Source organism: Engraulis encrasicolus, chromosome 23 (genome assembly GCF_034702125.1).
Source record: "Engraulis encrasicolus isolate BLACKSEA-1 chromosome 23, IST_EnEncr_1.0, whole genome shotgun sequence".
NCBI lineage: Eukaryota > Metazoa > Chordata > Actinopteri > Clupeiformes > Engraulidae > Engraulis > Engraulis encrasicolus.
The window spans coordinates 18,287,541-18,306,300 of NC_085879.1; the positions used below are offsets into that span (position 1 = coordinate 18,287,541).

General features: G+C 43.9%; 1 protein-coding gene across 4 annotated transcripts in view; it reads left to right on the forward strand.

Moving 5' to 3' along the window:
• fgf13a (fibroblast growth factor 13a) overlaps positions 1-18,760 on the forward strand; it is a 247,490-nt gene that overhangs the window by 224,191 nt on the left and 4,539 nt on the right. For all 4 annotated transcript variants that reach the window (XM_063190495.1, XM_063190496.1, XM_063190498.1 and 1 more), the window contains one exon: positions 15,541-15,739. In XM_063190495.1, coding sequence (XP_063046565.1) covers positions 15,541-15,739 — 199 coding nt within the window. The remainder of the gene's footprint in view (positions 1-15,540; positions 15,740-18,760) is intronic.

An 18,760-nucleotide genomic window follows, 5' to 3' on the forward strand; every position in this document is an offset into this window, starting at 1 on the left:
AAGAGAGAGAAAGAGAGCAGGTCCTGAAGGATCTTTATTAGAGGAAAAGCGAAGTTGAGGCATTGAGTGAAGACGTGAGGTAGTGTAGGACCATTGGAGGAGAGATTGGAGTTTGAATGTGGAAAGGAGTGAAGGATCTTTATGAGAGGGGGAGAGAGAGAGGGAAATGAGTGCAATAGAGAGAGAAAGAGAGTGGGGGTTTGAGTGAAGAAAATTAAGTATGAAGTGAAAATGAGATATCCTCTCTCCTCTCAAATTGATGTGAATAGAACTTCTAAAGCGTGTGTGTGTGTGTGTGTGTGTGTGTGTGTGTGTGTGTGTGTGTGTGTGTGTGTGTGTGTGTGTGTGTGTGTGTGTGTGTGTGTGTGTGTGTGTGTGTGTGTGTGTCTGTGTGTGTGTGTGTGTGTGTGTGCGTTTTTACGGAACAACCACAGTTCCCAGAACAGACCAATGGCGCTGCTCATCCTGACAACATGGCATGTTTCCACGGTAACTACACTGCCTAACTAAGGAAATCTTTGGCCTAAAGGTGGATTCATTCCAAGAACTCTAACAATAGCAACAGTGTAACAACAGTGGATATTAATGTGTTTTACCGTATTCCTAATTTCTACTTTCTATAATATTTTTCTTTCCTCTCAAGCACATTTAAAGACAGTTATGGCAGTGATGATAACGTGCTATACAAATTCTATTGCTATTGCTTAGATAAGAAAAAACATCTTATTATGCGGGGAATGCCAAATGTCTGTGACTAGTTACAGCTTTATATACTACATACATTTTTTTTTAATTATGCATCAAATCATTCTGATATCTGGTCCAAATACTCATTTCATTCATCTTGTTGTTGTTGTTATATGAAGCATTTCATGCCTAGGGCATCAAACTGTCTAGAACCTGTCCTGGCACTTGGTTTGAACATAGTGTACCATCAACAGCATCTGCAGTGCTCAAGTATTCGTTGTGCTTTCTGCTACTCGGAGTACGAGATTAGAGTAGCGTAGCTAGGCATGAGAATCTTACCTCATTAGTTCTTCCCACCCCCCATCTCCCAACCCTCCAGTCCCAAGACTTCAAAAGAGTAGTGAGCTAATAGCCCGACTTTCAGCTCACTTGCTACTGCCTGTCTGTCTGTCTGTCTGTCTGTCTGTCTATCTCCAACGGCAACAGTCATGATAACACATCTTCTTGCCTCGGGCTGGCCTGCACAGGAAGACCTCGATTACACGAGCGTCAGCAAAGCAATCTGATTGGCCAGGAAGATTATCCTAAATGCGTTTGAGTCTCCCAGCTGCTGCCTGGAGCTGCGGTTTAGAAGGATGTGGGATGAGATGCGCTGAGAGAGGCAGCTCAAGTGTGATCAGGGTGCTTAAATTGCCATTTAAATGCTCCTTAATGTGGTCATTTAAAGTCCATTTGCCGGGTTCGATGCCAAGACCAAGGCTTCAGCTGCAGTCGTGTCTGGGTTTGGAGTCTGACAGTTTTTGGAGTAGCTCCTAACTGCACCCTTTGCACTTCTTGTCTTGTCATCTCGCTTTACTCTTTCTCTCTCTCTCTCTCTCTCTCTCTCTCTCTCTCTCTCTCTCTCTCTCTCTCTCTCTCTCTCTCTCTCTCTCTCTCTCTCTCTCTTATGGCAGACATTCACTGTCTTTGGTGAATGTTGTCATGGTGAAATGGCTGCTTCTATTTGACAAGCTGTAATTGGGCAATCAGACTCCCCCTGGCTGAATAGCTAATTGGGATCCTATAGCCTGCGAATGCCCCACCTTGTCACCATACTGTAATGCACAGAAACGTCAGTGCTCCATCAGAGCAGGGAATATTGCTCATTAATAAAATTGGACTTTGAATAGTCCTATCTAAAACAACTAAGGTATGATTTAGAACTGTATTTAGTCTATGTTTAGAAATGTATTGAGTCTCTGTTGGGTCCATGAGGAAGTTCAGATCAGAAGATCAGAAGTTGGTATGATCATATTCTGAGAGACAAAGAGAAAATGTGACAACACAAGCACAGCTTCTCAAGTCCCTCAGTCTAGGACTCTACTGGAAAACAGCTTAAAGTAAAGTATTTACAGTATGAAAGGGTCCCATTAATTCCCATTTACTTGGGCATGTCATACTTTGTGTCACCCTTTCAATAGAAAAGTTCTGTACAGTCTACCAGATCCACATAAGCTTATTAATTGCTATAAAACGCCCCCCCCCCCCTCTCTCTCTCTGTCTCCACAGGCCAGCAGCCTGTCATCTCTCTCTCTCTCTCTCTCTCTCTCTCTCTCTCTCTCTCTCTCTCTCTCTCTCTCTCTCTCTCTCTCTCTCTCTCTCTCTCTCTCTCTCTCTCTCTCTCTCTCTCTCTCTCTCTCTCCATCTGCTCCTGTGCCACATTTTACATGGAAGACATTCACTGTGGCTGGAGCTATTTGGCATGATTTAATTGGCAAATCAGATTCACTCTTATGTATTATATAGCGTATAAATGCTCCACCTTGTCAGCACGCACAAACTTCAGGGCAACACCAGAGGAGGGAATATTGTGTATGGATAAAATTGGCCTTTGAATAGTCCTTTCTTGAACAACGATGATATGAATTTTGACAGTATTCTTTTTACTTCTGTTCTTGTTTCTACTTCTCTTTTTAGGACCAACAGATCAGAATTTGATATGATTACATTGTAAGCTACGAAAATACAGGAAAACATCTCTCTCTCTCTCTCTCTCTCTCTCTCTCTCTCTCTCTCTCTCTCTCTCTCTCTCTCTCTCTCTCTCTCTCTCTCTCTCTCTCTCTCTCTCTCTCTCTCTCTCACACACACACACACACACACACACTCTCTCTTTCTCACTCTCTCTCTCTCCCACCCTCCACCCCCTTCTCTCTATTTCTCATAGTGGAGTGATGGAGGTGGGCGGAAGCTTGGCTTGCTAGCCAGATAATGAATACTGCCCAGCCATAGGGGCTCAACCTAAGTGTCAGGGATGAAAACAGCCTCTGCTTGCCTGCCCACCTTAACTTAGGAGCCAGTCAGTCAGTCAGTCAGCCAGTCAGGCAGGCAGTCAGTCAGTAAGTCAGTCTCCTCAGTATCGATGAATGCCTTAACCTCAGCCCACTCTCACCTCAACACACACACGCATGGACGCACACAGGCACACAACCACACTCATGCATAAATGCAGACACAAATGCACACACACACCAGCACGCACGCACGCGCGCACACACACACACACACACACACACACACACACACACACACACACACACACACACACACACACACACACACACACACGTTCAGCCAGCTTTTGTTCCCAAACAGATGCTGAAACGTCCCTCTGGAGAATCCAGACGCAGCGCAGCAGCAATGTGCTCCTGTGCTTATATTACATCTCATTTCCATCCATTGATACACTAGTCTGCCACCGTATAACCAGAATGTAATGAAATTACAGGTGTAAACTTTCAGGATCAGCTGGTGTTGTTGTCCTAAGTACATGTGTGCTATGAGACAATGGCCCAATATGCAGTAGTCTTTCAGTGATTTGTAAAGGAAATAAAATTATTGTAAAATACGTGGTTGGTGATATTAGGGCGATGTCAGATGTCCATTCAGGGCCGTTTCCCTACTTCAGACCGCAATCGGACCTCAATATCCCTCCTGAGGGGCGTGGCATGGACCTCAAATGGATTGTAGCGATGCACAGAAATTATGGGGATTAATTCACGCCATCCTTCTGCTTCTGCTTGCCAATTATTTCATTTGAAGAATTGGCCATCGCCTGTTTCCCCCTCATGCCCAGCGTGTCAGGTTTCTCTGTGTTTAACTGATAGTGATGTCAGGGCATCCATCTTCCAAGTGGGTGCCGTTAGGAGTGCTCAGAGTGATATCAATTCAGCAGAGCCAGTGCTCTCACTGTCAATACATCAAGGTGTCTCTGAACTCCTCGCCCAGACCAGCGTGCGTGCGTGCGTGCGTGCGTGCGTGCGTGCGTGCATGCGTGCGTGCGTGCGTGCATGCGTGCATGCGTGCATGCGTGCATGCATGCGTATGTGTGTGTGTGTGGGTGTGGGTGTGGGTGTGCGTGCGTGCGTGCGTGCGTGTGTTTAGGGGGTGTTTTTGGTGACAGATAGACAGACACTCAGACAGATAGACATACAGAGAGCAGTCTAATCCACAGAGGATATAGGCGCAAAAGCGCTGAGTTGAAGGCATTCATCAAAAGGAGGCTGACTGAGTATGATAGGTGTACCGGCAGACAGAGGCTGCATCCCTACTGGATCCAGGAAGAGGATGCATGCCTGGTACTGGAGACAGGCAGGAGGTGTGTTTATCCCTATCATCAAAGCAGTGGTGGAAAAACTGCATTGAGAAAGTAAAAGTTGTGCCAGATATTCCTTCTGTCTGTGTTCCTAATACAGGGATTTCACAAATTAAATTATCTACCTGTCTGAAGGGGTGTGATAATTAGGATCAGCTGGTTTGTGGGATAGGCTAGAGCAAATATGTTTTTACTCTCTGAACCTTGACTATCTGCCCCAGATGTGGAGAACAACATGACTGTATGCATGTCGTGAACTAGAGGCAGGCAGAGGCTTCATCCTTGGAAAATGGCTCCTGTATGTATGTGTGTGTGTGTGTGTGTGTGTGTGTGTGTGTGTGTGTGTGTGTGTGTGTGTGTGTGTGTGTGTGTGTGTGTGTGTGTGTGTGTGTGTGTGTGTGTGTGTGTGTGTGTGTGTGTGTGTGTGTGTGTGTGTGTGTGTGTGTGTGTGTGTAATCGATGCTACAGGTTAGAAGTTGGAAGGGGCTATTGGTAGACAAGGACGAGAAGTGTCCTAGCAACTTAAAGTGCTGATGACACGCATTCTGTCGCATTAAATGTCTTTTTTTATGACTTGGGGGTACGGGGGTGTCTTTATGACAGTACAATAAGATGGTGACAGAATGGAAGTAAGTGGGAGAGACAGATGGAGTAGATGTGGGAAATAACCCAAGCCAGATTCGAACATGGCTCCCCATGGGTGTGCACTGCAGTCCATGCTATATGGTATGATGTGTTGAGTCAGACCAACTCCGATGTTAAAGGTTTTATTGCTTCATTTACTTTACTGCTCCTTATGGATGCTTTTGCTTTACAGTAAGTGACCATGAGGGACCTTCAGGTTGGCTATAGTTTATCTTACAGCATGAAGCCTCCTTTTTTGGTGGGAATATTGTTGTGCTCGTGTTGCATGAGGTTAGGTGTGGTGTCTCACCTGCATCGTCTATTCTTTTTAGCCTTTCATAAGCTCATTCATTTTCAGCTTCCAAGACCTAATACAATCTGTCTGAAATTGTTGAGCATGGTGTAGACATTGCATTAGCCTAGCAGTGTGTAATTCCTTATCTTTAAAAAAAGTAGATGAAATATCTGAACACACCCCATTGTAAGTGGTCATGAAGAAGTGTGATATCTGTTTTATGTCAGTATGTATGTCAGACACGAGCACAAAGGATTATGACACATTAAGACACATTCCATCCCAGTCACTCAATGTTTGAAAGGCTGCCCTCAGGGAAACGACTGCGTTCCATAAAATGCAGAACAGAGAGACTGCGCAAGAGTTTTTTTCGTCAAGCCATCCGCTTTTTAAAAGAGACCTTTTTTTCTTTTACAATTATTTTTCTTGACCTTCTTTTCATATTTCTTTTTTTTTTAAATTATTATTATTATTATTATTTTTACTACACAGCAGAGAGCAGTTGCAACCCTCATTTCACTGCCAATTGTGCCAGCACAAGGAAGCATGTGAGTGACAAATAAAAAATCTTGAATCTTGTAAAGAAGAGGCAACAACTTGGAACAGACTAGATAGCAGTATACAGTATGTGTCTTCTTTAAACTTCAACAACCCCATGTCACTTCACATACTGACCACGTAAAGGACATTGTTTAGCATGCCAGCCAGACTGCATGCAGAAGGCCTATGGATTTTGCCATGCAGTCGGTTTCCCACACACATTGAGAACACATCCATTGCACCGACTTAGTGTCTCGAAAACCGCCCCCTCCAGGTACCTTTTAGTCGATCTGATTATTGTGATTATGATTAATTGTCCTTTTCGCAAGACGCTCATTTACGTAATTGGATTCCCACTTTGGAGGGAGAAAAAACCAAAGCGTTATTGTGTCGTGCTGTTTTTTTTTCAGCGACTCCTCGCCTCTTGTATCCATTTGTGTTCCAATTGATTGGAATTAATCTGACCTTCTGTTGAGGCCCGTGGTGGTGGACGTGTGTGGAGAGAATGGGGAGCAGTTACGCAACCCCAGAAGGAACTGAGATTAGATAGATAGATAGATAGATAGATAGATAGATAGATAGATAGATAGATAGATAGATAGATAGATAGATAGATAGATAGATAGACAGATAGAGAGTGAAATCAAGGAGAGAGAGAGAGAGAGAGAGAGAGAGAGAGAGAGAGAGAGAGAGAGAGAGAGAGAGAGAGAGAGAGAGAGAGAGGAGTGGGGAGTGGTTATGTAACCCAGGAGGAGGCGAGGCGAAGTGAGGCGTGGTGGTGGTGGTAATCGGGTTAAGCTAGCGGCAGAAAGAGCTCCTGATTGCCTGGGAAGAGGCACGGAGGAGGAGGACATTGAGGAAGGATGTGGGGAACGGGAGTGGGAAGCCCTGGCCGAGAGAGAGAGAGAGAGAGAGAGAGAGAGAGAGAGAGAGAGAGAGAGAGAGAGAGAGAGAGAGAGAGAGAGAGAGAGAGAGAGAGAGAGAGAGAGAGAGAGAGAGAGAGAGATTGATTGACAGATTGACAGACAGACAGACAGACAGAGAGGTTGGATCCAATCTTTAGGATGGAATCAAATCTTCGGGTGTATTTTCCTACGATTAAACTTGATGTGAGCAGCTGTTGTGAGGGGCGCTGCAGATGGCTTGTGAGGGGGTGTGCATGGAAGAAAGCCTGTAGAGAGCCTGGAAGGGAGTGCGGAGCCCTGTCTCTGTATGTCTGTCCGTCTGTCTGTCTGTCTGTCTGTCTGTCTGTCTGTCTGTCTGTCTGTCTGTCTGTCTGTCTGTCTGTCTGTCTGTCTGTCTGTCTGTCTGTCTGTCTGTCTTTGTATTGTGCTGTCTCTCTGTCTGCTGTTCTTGGGTGTGGCAGAGCAAAACAAAGATGAAGTTTTTAAATATAGATAGAGAGAGAGAGAGAGAGAGAGAGAGAGAGAGAGAGAGAGAGAGAGAGAGAGAGAGAGAGAGAGAGAGAGAGAGAGAGAGAGAGAGAGAGAGAGAGAGAGAGAGAGTGGGTGGGAGCGAGGGAAGAAAGATGGCAATCAGGCATGAGATGTGTGAGTGTGTGAGACTATAGTAGCCAAAGATATTCGCTAACCTGTCTTGACTCACATATGAACTTAAGGGCAATACTAAAGGTGGACCGATATTTTAAAACCCTATGATTTAGGAATGGGATGGCAGTTAAATTCATACATGAGTCAAGGCAGGTTAGTGAATACCTTTGGTAAAATAGTGTATTTGCATCCTCTGGACTGCATCCAGAACTCAGCTTGCTACCCTACTGCCAGTGACATGAGCATGAGTTTTACTGTAACAGGGAAGACCTACTTTATTTCTCTGTCATCCCCACATTCTGTGAGACACTGAAATTTTACACCTGAACACACGTAGTATATTTCCTTTCTCCTTAGAATACTGCTGTACTGCTGCTGCATCAATGGCAATTCACGACAGGCTGTCAGTGTGAACGTTGCTGTGATGGTAGCTCAGGTTTTTTTGGGAAGCCACAAGTCTGGAACACTGAACAGTTGAGAAGACTTGTGCTAAATATTTCCGGGATCTTTGGAGACGTTTCTTGCCCAAAGCGGTTACCCGTTACCCATGCCTGGAGCTGTTTGCTACTAGTTTGTGTTTATGCTAGCGTGAAGAAATTCATTTATATTATATCATGGCAGTAGACTGCAGTAGCGGAGTCCCGGGGGACGTGGCCGATTTGGTGTGTGAGCCGAGCGTTTGTTGATAAAAGCGCTGATGATTTGTTGTTGTTGTTTTTTATCGGAGTGTGCTGATTAGATTGACCCAGCCAGCGCTGCGCTAGCTACGCTGTGCTGCACCACTCTCACCGCTCTCATCTTTTGCAGTCACGATGACTGAACAGCTCGTACACACACACACACACACACACACACACACACACACACACACACACACACACACACACACACACACACACACACACACACACACACACACACACACACACACACACACACACACACACACACACACACACACACACACACACAAAGACAGACAGACAGACAGACACACACACACACGCACACACACAAATACACACACACAAATACACTCACAGACTATACACATACACACACTCACGCGTGCGCACACACACACACACACACACACACACACACACACACACACACACACACACACACACACACACACACACACACACACACACACACACACACACACATTATCTCTCTCTGCCGCTCTCTCTGCCTCTCTCTCATACACACACACACACAAACACATGCACACACAAACACACACACATTTTTGAAAATTCCCAAATGTTTCTGGTCTGAAAAGCAGTGATAAATTTGGCAACTTTTTTTGGGCCGTGTTACCAGGCAACAGCATGTTCAGCTCCCGCTGTTCTGATTGGGATACTGTGACAATTTGAATGCTGTTGATTTAACCCTCCTGTTATCCTTGGGGTCTATTTGACCCCTTTCAATGTTTAACACCTGAAAAATACATGAAGTACATATTTCTTCTGCCTCATCTTTGATGACTTTTCCTAAATATATGGGATGAATGTGAAAAAAGTGAAATTTCAGCAAAAATGTTTTCCCTAAGTGCTGTACACATTTAGGTTACATCCGTGTTCCTTGGGGTCAATTTGACCCCAACTGTTTCAAGTGTATAAAACATAAATGGAACATTCATATTTTGCAAATAAATGTTAAAATCTGTTTAAATAATGTGAAATACATGAAAATAAGCTATTCAGTCATGTTTCTTCTGAACATTTTGCTTTTGTTTGGGCCCTGATAACTAAAAATGCTAATGATATGAGGGAGGCCTAAAACTAATTCACGGCAACATTTTGGACATTGGTGGCTAATACAGCATTGACATTTTGACAAAATACACCAACTGAACCTTGTTGTACCCAAAGCACCATCATGGCACCCACCACAGCAACCCCCCCCCCATTCCTGTACCCTGGGAGCTACTTTTGCTGCACCCTCCCACTACACAGCATTGCTGTGCATGCTGTTCTGTGCCCAGCATACATAATTATAAGTGATGGTATATTTGAAGAGAAGCTTTATGATTGTGATCCAAATATTGAAATGGACTGTTCTGATGGTGACAAGCCATTGTACTTCTTTAGATGGAGACGATCTCAAGGTTGTTTGCTATGTTGAGAGATATAATGGTGCTATTCTCCTCATTTCAGTATTGTGTTCCAAATTGACATCTTTGTCTGCAGCCTTGACTATAAACTGGTGCTACCTGACATAGAGAAGGCAGGAACAGCAACAGCTGTAACTTTTGTGAAGGACATACACATTGACATCCATACCACAAGTTCTCCAGTGGGCATAGTGAATAGAAGTAAACATACAAGTTGCTAGCCCTGTTCCTTCAAACATTACCCCACAACCATGAACATGTAATATGTCTACAAGGAGCACATGCAAACCTTTTTTCCTTATGTGCACACTAATTCAAGCGTAGAAGTAGTGTAGAAAACAATGATTTTCTATGTTGTTCTCCAAACTCTTGGTTGGCAATGTATCCATCTTCTTACCTAACTATTATACATGTGCTATAAATACACATTCAAACATTAAACAAAATGAATGTTGGACTTAAAAAAAAACCTTCTGAATGTTTGGAAATATGTCTACCGGTATTTCTTTTAGGCTCAAATTGACCGATATGGTAATAGATAGATAATATCCTTGATAATCAAATTTGTTTTTTCTTTTCAAATGTTATAAGTTATAGAAATTCATATTTAGGGAGTATATGGAGCCAATAAAATTAAAATAATATGTGTCCATCTTTTTTTAGACCAATTAATGACATTTTATTGCTATTTTTTCTAATTTTCGCCTAGTCATGGATTAAGTTTTTTGGTGTGTGGGCTATGTGTGGGGGTGCTAGGATATATTGAAAGGACTTTTTATGTCACCAACAGAGCAATAATACATATCTGAGACATAAACATGTGCCAAAGTGTTGTTTCATATTGATTTTGTAGACATTTAAGTGGTTGGGGTCAAATTGACCCCAAGGATCACGGATGTTCCAAAATTTGAGGGTAACAGGAGGGTTAAGTTCCGGGATGAAAATGTACAAATTAGTACATTGAGAGTGAATGCACCAAAACATCATCTCTGTATATGTCTGATACCATCCTCATCTCATTAAATTCTGAAAATATTACTTGGTGTGCCTTTATCTAATAAAAAGGAAGGCAATATCTGTTCAAGTTAAGTGTTATCCTTTCCAAGTTACAGACCATATAGGGGGAGGGGGATGTCGATTTTGTTCAGCCATTTTTTTTCTGCAAAGTTCTGAAAGCCATAGCATCACAGCTGTGCAATATAAAAGGCTTACATTTGACGTGAGGGTGCATGAAAAGGTATAGTCTGCAGAAGAATTGTCATGTTTGCTGTAGATATTCCTCTGTCTTCAAAATGTGATCAACATTTTTTCAGTATTTCGCTGTGCTCTCTCCTAGGCCTTCTAAAGACATATTTCTGCTCAACATACTGTAGGCTCAAAAATGCAAGTGCGCCGAAATTCTGGCATGGAATGACCCAATAATTTTTCAGTTTCCTTAGGTATTTCCTTTCCTATATGAAACCGCACAAGAGTCCTCTTAGTGTGTATGGTAAATAAAGGTTTTCTGGCCTAATTTAGAAGTGATGCTAACAGCCTAATCAAATTCCAAGGACTATGCTTAGCTAGGCTCAAATTGTTTGGGAAATTGCCAGCATAGAGATGAGGAGGGAATCCCCAATGGTCTTTATTAAGGGGATATGGCATAAACGAGCCACAGTAAGTTCCCGAAATAATGGTGTGCTCCTTTTAGAGGCCTTTGAGGGATATCGTGTCCTTTTTACACCACCCTACAGTACGTATTGGGGGATGGGGAATCATCCCTTACACAGCGAGGAACTACAGAGAGAACTCTGAGAGATGCTCTACCCTGTAAAAAGTAGATGAACCGCTAAAAACTTTTAATAAATATGCTTGTAAGGCTAATAAAAAAATCTGAATTATGTTGTTTGAACAGTAAATGTTTGGATCATTTTCACATGAAAGTGCTGTACAAAGTGGAGAAAGCTTGTTTATTGTCAGATGCTGTACTGCGTGCGTGCGTCCTCGCGTGCACACACACACACACACACACACACACACACACACACACACACACACACACACACACACACACACACACACACACACACACACACACACACACACACACACACACACACACACACACACAAACACACACATACTCTCTCTCTCTTCTTCCTCTTCTTCTTAATGAGCCGAATGAGTTGTTTACTGCACACTGACAGACATGTGCACACACACATACACACACACACACACACACACACACACACACACACACACACACACACACACACACACACACACACACACACACACACACACACACATACACACACACACACACACAAACTCCCACTTAATGGGCTGCATGAACTGTTTACTGCACACTGACACACAGCCTGGCACCAACTGCCTGCTACAGGAAATGTGTGTGTGTGCGTGCGTGCGTGGGTGTGTGTGCACGTGCGTGCGTGTGTGTGTGTGTGTTGTATGTGAGGTCCGGCACAGACCTTTGTACCGTGTCGCCCATTACAACTCGTCAATACTGTTTTAAGGTCTAATGATCCGGCCAGCCGGGCACTAGATGAAGCCAGACACACACACACACACACACACACACACACACACACACACACACACACACACACACACACACACACACACACACACACACACACACACACACACACACACACACACACACACACACACACACAGCAAAAGGTGAGTGAAAAGCAGCGGGATGAAGAGAAGACGAATGGGGGCGATGTAGAGAATGAGTGTGTCTCCAAACGCTGCAGCACCAACAGCACACAGCAGAATCTATAGGAAGATGAACGGACCAGACAGAGGAAACAGCGCTGGCTGTGTCCGCTACAGGAAGCTAAAGTGCCTTGTTGCTACCTGCCTGTGTAGCGTCCGATTCAGGAAGGTATAGTGACTTGCCGCCTTGCTGCCTTCACTGTCTAGCAAGTCGCGCACTTAACGCCGGTACCAAAGTGCTGATTGAAGCCATCTCTTCAGACTGCCTGGCTAGACAGCATCACAGAATGCTGTTGTTAACGCTGTTGCCATCAGACAGAACAGCAGACTTCCTACAGTAATTCAGTAGAAATTTTGATATGTTGGACGACGTGCAGGAAGCATCCATGCTGCACCACATCTAGGTGGTGGGCAGTGTTGTTTGAGGGCTTCCGCACATAGGCTACGACAAAGTTCTGCGCACTGCTCCGCAAAAGTTCGATTCCATTGTTTTCTATAGAACCCCGCACCCCAGCGCCGATGTCCGCGGACATTCGCCGATGTCGGATAGCAATTACAGACAAGCTCAATTTTGTTGGCGCCGCCCATTGACTATCAATGCTATGTTCGTGTGAAATTGGGTTTGGGGGTCCGAATTCTGTCGGAGCCAATGCTCTCTCTGAGTACAAAACCTCTGTTTAAGTTTTGTCCTGAATTTGTCATAAACACTTTCTCCCACATTTTACCCAACTTTTAAAGAACTCTATCCTGCATCTTTTTTTGTCAGCATTGCTCCATGACTAGCTTGACAGAATTTATGATTGAAAGTCGATTTGGCCAGTCTCCCGACCATAAGGTGGCTGTATTTCAGAAAGTGTGACATTGGTCAATTGTATCTTGAAAGATTACATTACATTACACTTGGCAGAGACTTTTATCCAAAGCTCCTTGCAGCCAGGGTCATTGGCTACAGTCCCTGGAACAATGTGGCATTATGTGTGTTGCTCAAGGACACTATTCTCGTTATTCAGCTATTCACATTATTCAGCTATTCACACTATTCAGATTCGTAAGTGTGGGACTTGAACCTGCAACCTTCTAATTCAAAGACCGCCTACCTAAAAATTAGGCCATGGCCATGATAAAACAAACCAAAAAAATTCTGTTTCACCCTGTCATACAGTGAAAAAGTGACCTACTGATTTATTTGTGAAGCACCATTGGAGTGCTAGAAGGGTATTTGAGGGTAGGAGCAGGCTTGTATCACAGAACTGTAGCCCCTTAATGCACGCCGTACCCCCTGTGGCACACTGTACAGTAATAGACATTGAAAGTTAACTACTACAGTACTACACTAGTATGACAGTGCACGGGGCCCTTAGTAATACATTACGACTTGGTCATTGCCATTCTGGTAACAGCTCATTTATAATGCCGTGTCTTAAGGGGTTAACTTGCCAAGCATCAAGACAACTGGAAAGTCGTAAAATGATACCACACTATGCACTGGACTGTGCTGTAGTACCACACGGCATTGGAACCATTTAAAGACCCATGCTGTAATACTTCCTCTTCTGTAACACATCATCTAGTATTCCGGTCCATTCCCTGCGGCAACCCATATTTAGGACTCTGAAAACTTGAGAATTAGCATCCCTAATTGGCCCTAATGACAATTAGTGGTGTTGTTGCACAAAAACAACTGCTAGAGTGCATGTGAACATGCCCTGAATAATGTCCTGTCATTATGTTTCATCTTTCGGTCTAGCTGACTAATTTATGGCTCACTGTATCACTGACATGCCCTGATACATAATTGATCTACTCCGGCGTAATTACATCTGAAACATTTCAGGCAATGACAATAGGCGCTTATGCATTGCAACCATATGCTGTGCAATATGTTTCTCTCTAGGTATGATCATTATGACGATGAGGATGATGGTGGTGTGTGTGTGTGTGTGTGTGTGTGTGTGTGTGTGTGTGTGTGTGTGTGTGTGTGTGTGTGTGTGTGTGTGTGTGTGTGTGTGTGTGTGTGTGTGTGTGTGTGTGTGCGTGTGTGTGTGAGAGAGAGAGAGAGAGAGAGAGAGAGAGAGAGAGAGAGAGAGAGAGAAGAGAGAGAGAGAGAGAGAGAGAGAGAGAGAGAGAGAGAGAGAGAGAGAGAGGGAGGGAGAGAGAGAACAATGATAGTTATTGATGTTGCTCAAGTGCACTCAGTGTGGTGAGGGCGCAGTAAAATAAAGATAAATAAATAAATTACCTCTGACACTAGACATTATGCACACACACACACACACACACGCGCGCACGCACGCACACACACACACACACACACACACACACACACACACACACACACACACACACACACACACACACACACACACACACACACACACACACACACACACACACACACACACACTTCTTCCTTTCCTCTCCACCTCTGCAGTAGCATTACACAGATCCCTCCTTTTCCCTCCACTCTCAAACCATAGTTCTCTCTATCTACTCTATGTCTGTCTTTCCCCCCCTGTTCCCCCCTTCATCTTCCTGTCTTTCCCCTTCCCATCCCTGTCCATCCGTCTCTCTCTATCTCTATCTTTTTTCGTACCACCCTCTTTTTTTCTGTTTTGTATTTTCCCCCTCCCTACCTTTGGCAGTTATGAATGTAAATGTATGTGAATGTGTGGTATGTGCATTTGTGCAAGATGTGTTTGTGTGTATGCTGCTGAACACCTTCATTTCCTTTAGGATGATTTATGAGTAACTGCAAGGTCTTCACTCACCACTCTACAACTATCTCTTTCACAGGAACACTTCAATCTGAAGTGCAAGTTCAAGGTGTCTATTATATGTCACTACTTGTCTTTACCATGTATAAATAAAGCCTCCTTCTTCACTTACTCTGTCCTTGACTACTGTACTCTCTCACACGGGAACACTTCACTCTGGACTGCAAGTTTTGCCTTTTGTCAAGTATAAATGTGTGATGTCTTCACTAAGCCACTTACTGCTCTCCCTTTCCATGCAGGGACATTTGACTCAAGTACAAGTTCAAGAAGTCTCTTTTTTTTTGTACACACGATATATCAATACATCTTAGTTCTTGACTTACTCACACAGTCACTACTCTACTTTACTTTACTCTACTACACTTTTCTATACTATACTACGCTTAACTCCAGAGTGCAAGTTCAATGAGTCTATTGCTATTTTTTCTAGTATAGGCCTAAATGTGTGATCTCTTTACTAATCCACTCACTAGTCTCCTTTGTCATACAGAAACACTTCGCCCAGGCGTCTACTCTATTTTGCTATTTGTCAAGTATAAATGTGTGGTCTCTTTACTTATCCACTTACTACTCTACTCTCCTCTCTCTTTCAGGAACACTTCACGCCGGAGTGCAAGTTCAAAGAGTCTGTGTTTGAGAACTACTACGTGACGTACTCCTCCATGATCTACCGGCAGCAGCAGTCGGGCCGAGGCTGGTACCTGGGCCTCAACAAGGAGGGCGAGATCATGAAGGGCAACCACGTCAAGAAGAACAAGCCCGCCGCACACTTCCTGCCCAAGCCTTTGAAAGGTAGGATTCTTATAAATGATTACTGTATATAAATATCCGGAATAGAATACAATATGACTACATGTAGCCTACATACCGTACCTGCCATACAATTACTCCCCAAGCCTTTGAAAGGTAGGGTAGCTTTCAATGTTCATATCCAAATCCGGAATAGTGTACAATATCACATGTACAATACCTGCCACACACAAAGTTTTAGAAAGGTATGTTTCAACATTTTCATATCCATATCCGGAAGAGTATGCTATATAGTATACCTGCCACACACTTCCTCCCCAAGACTTTGAAAGGTAGGATTCAAACATCATGTTAATAATATACAAATCTGGAATAGCATACAATATGTATATACCTGCCAGCCTCTTCCTTTCCAAGCCTTTGAAAGGTAGGTGTCAAACAACATGTTCATATCCATATCTGAAATAGTAATGTGTATATACCAGCCGGCCTCTTCCTCTCCAAGTTTTTGAAAGATAAGTTTCAAACAACATGTTCATATCCATATCTGGAACAGTATACAATGTGACTACATGTAATACTGTAGTGGTGTAGTACTATGGCCTTTTCAATAACAAGTACAATGTTTCACCGATTGTACAGCACGCCTTAAGAGCCAAAAGCGTGAAACCTACTGACAAAAACTAAAAATAACAAAAACTGCCCATCTCCTCAGCTGCAAGTTGTGGGCGTAGCAGTGATCAGATGGAGAAAGGAAGTGTTCAATTCTACTCTCTCTTTGTGAAATGAACAGGGTTACATTTACTGTGTAGGAATTTACACTCCTGGGAAGTACAGTTGCTTTCAACCAGACTCTGTCACTGAGGTGACTTGAATTAATGTGCATCTTCACAGACATTATTGAGTGTTGGAGTGCCCCCATCCTTCATTCCCCTCCTCTGTCCTGCCTCTTCATCTTTCTCTGCAGTGTGTGAGCAGACAGGTGGAGAAAGTAAAGTAATGCCAGGCATACACTGTGCGATTTTTCAATCGGAGATCAATTGTGAGTCTTGCATCTTGAGGTGTACATGGGGGTAACAACAAGCAAGTTCATCTCACGACCAGCTTGTGATCTGCAATCGTATGGTTGCAAGAAAATCTCTTCTTTTTTAAATCCTGGTCGCCCCTCATGAGTAAATCGCACAGTTGAAGCAGTGCACAAAGTATTCTGCTCACATCCGACCATCGGCTCATAAACTGTGAGGACGCAAGTCGTGAGAAGTGAACTTTTAAACCATGAGATTCCCTCGTACAGCATGTATGCCTACCTTAAGGAGGGCAAGAACACATATGATTTTCATGAATATCCTTAGGAATTCCTAGGTTTCCAACCTGAAAGTGCACGTATTAACTATCAATGTAGAAACTCACACAGTGTGCTCAGAATTTTTCGGCCAATCTTAGCCCTGAGGATGGCTGGACGGCACTGAGAATCGACTGGCTTGCAGCTAAACTCTTCTGACTGTAAGGTGACCTGGATGAATGAGAAACTTCACAGCCATATTGAGCACTGAGTCGTGGAGGAGAGCATCCATCCTATATGCTCCCCCCTCTATAGCCTCTCCTCTTCATCTTCTTCCGCTGTGGCCAGACAGTTAAAAGCATTGGCTCTGGCAGGCAGAGAGGCAGGCAGGCAGGCAGTTCCCTGACAGGACAGGGCGATGAAGTTCCGCTCCATTCAAGTGGAGACAGCTTGAGTGTGTGTGTGCGTGTGCGTGTGCGTGTGCGTGTGTGTGTGTGTGTGTGGGCTCTTTACATGACCACACAGACATTTGGCTCTATAGCACATAGAATATAGCGGCCAGCCTCAGAACCCAGCGCAGCCAATCAGAAGTAATAACAAAAGGATTAGCCAAAGATGAGAGAGAGAGAGAGACAGAGACAGAGACAGAGACAGAGACAGAGCGAAAGAGACAGAGCGAAAGAGACAGAGACAGAGACAGAGACAGAGACAGAGAAGAAAGAGTGTGTGTGGGGGGGGGGGGGAGAAAGTGAAAGACAGAGAGGGAGAGTGAAAGAGGAAGAGTGAAGAACAGGACAAGAAAGCGAGGGTTGGACAAAGAGACAGAAATAGCTCCTGAAAGAGCTGTAGACCTTTTATCATGAACAAGGACCGCACGTGTACTTGTCAATAAACACACACACACGCATACACACACACACAGAAGACATAAAAGGAACAGTTTCGAGCACATTGTCTGGCTAAAGAAAAAAAGAACACAGCTGTACGAGACAGAAAAGAAAAGAAAGGAGGGAGAATATTCAAAGGGATTCGGACAGATTAATACAAAAGCCCTGTCAGTATCTGTGCTTTGTTTCTGTCTCTCTTTTTTTTTTAAAGAAAATACTTTCAGGACTTTCAGGGTGTGGCTTAGTGCAGAAAAAAAGGACAAAGACAAGTGCAGCAGGTGCACACACAACATAGCTAGCAGTTACACGCATTTTCAAGCAGAGGCATACCTTTATACATAACTCCCTACACAGATGTAACTTCCATCCACAAAAAATAGAATACCAATGTGGACACACTTAGTTTCACTGACATTGCATCCATCTTGAGGGATTTGCCGTGTTAACTGTATGGATATTTTAGTTTGTGTAAGGCCACTGATCCCTTTGGCTTCCTGGAGGTGGTGTGAGGATCACCAGACCAGAGCCAGGCCTGTCACAGTCAGGCAGGCGTACTAGGCAATTGCCAAGGGCCCCCAGAATGAAAGGAGGCCCCCTGGTCATGACTGGTTCTGCAATTGTATTTAAGTGACAGCAATGACAACTTTGTGAGTGTGGCAGCAACTTCCTAAATTCAGTGATTGAAGAGTGCAATGGTGATGCTACCAAAATATCCATTAAGGGAGGCTCCACAATTCCTTAAGGGCCACAATTCTCTCTTTGCCTAGGGCCCGTAAATGCCTTAAAGCAGCCCTGACCTGAGCGGATCCATCGCTTCATCTCCAGCTTGTGCTCGTGAATTACTAGCTCTAACCACCCACCCACAACCACTTAATGCACATGGAAAACAAAAAC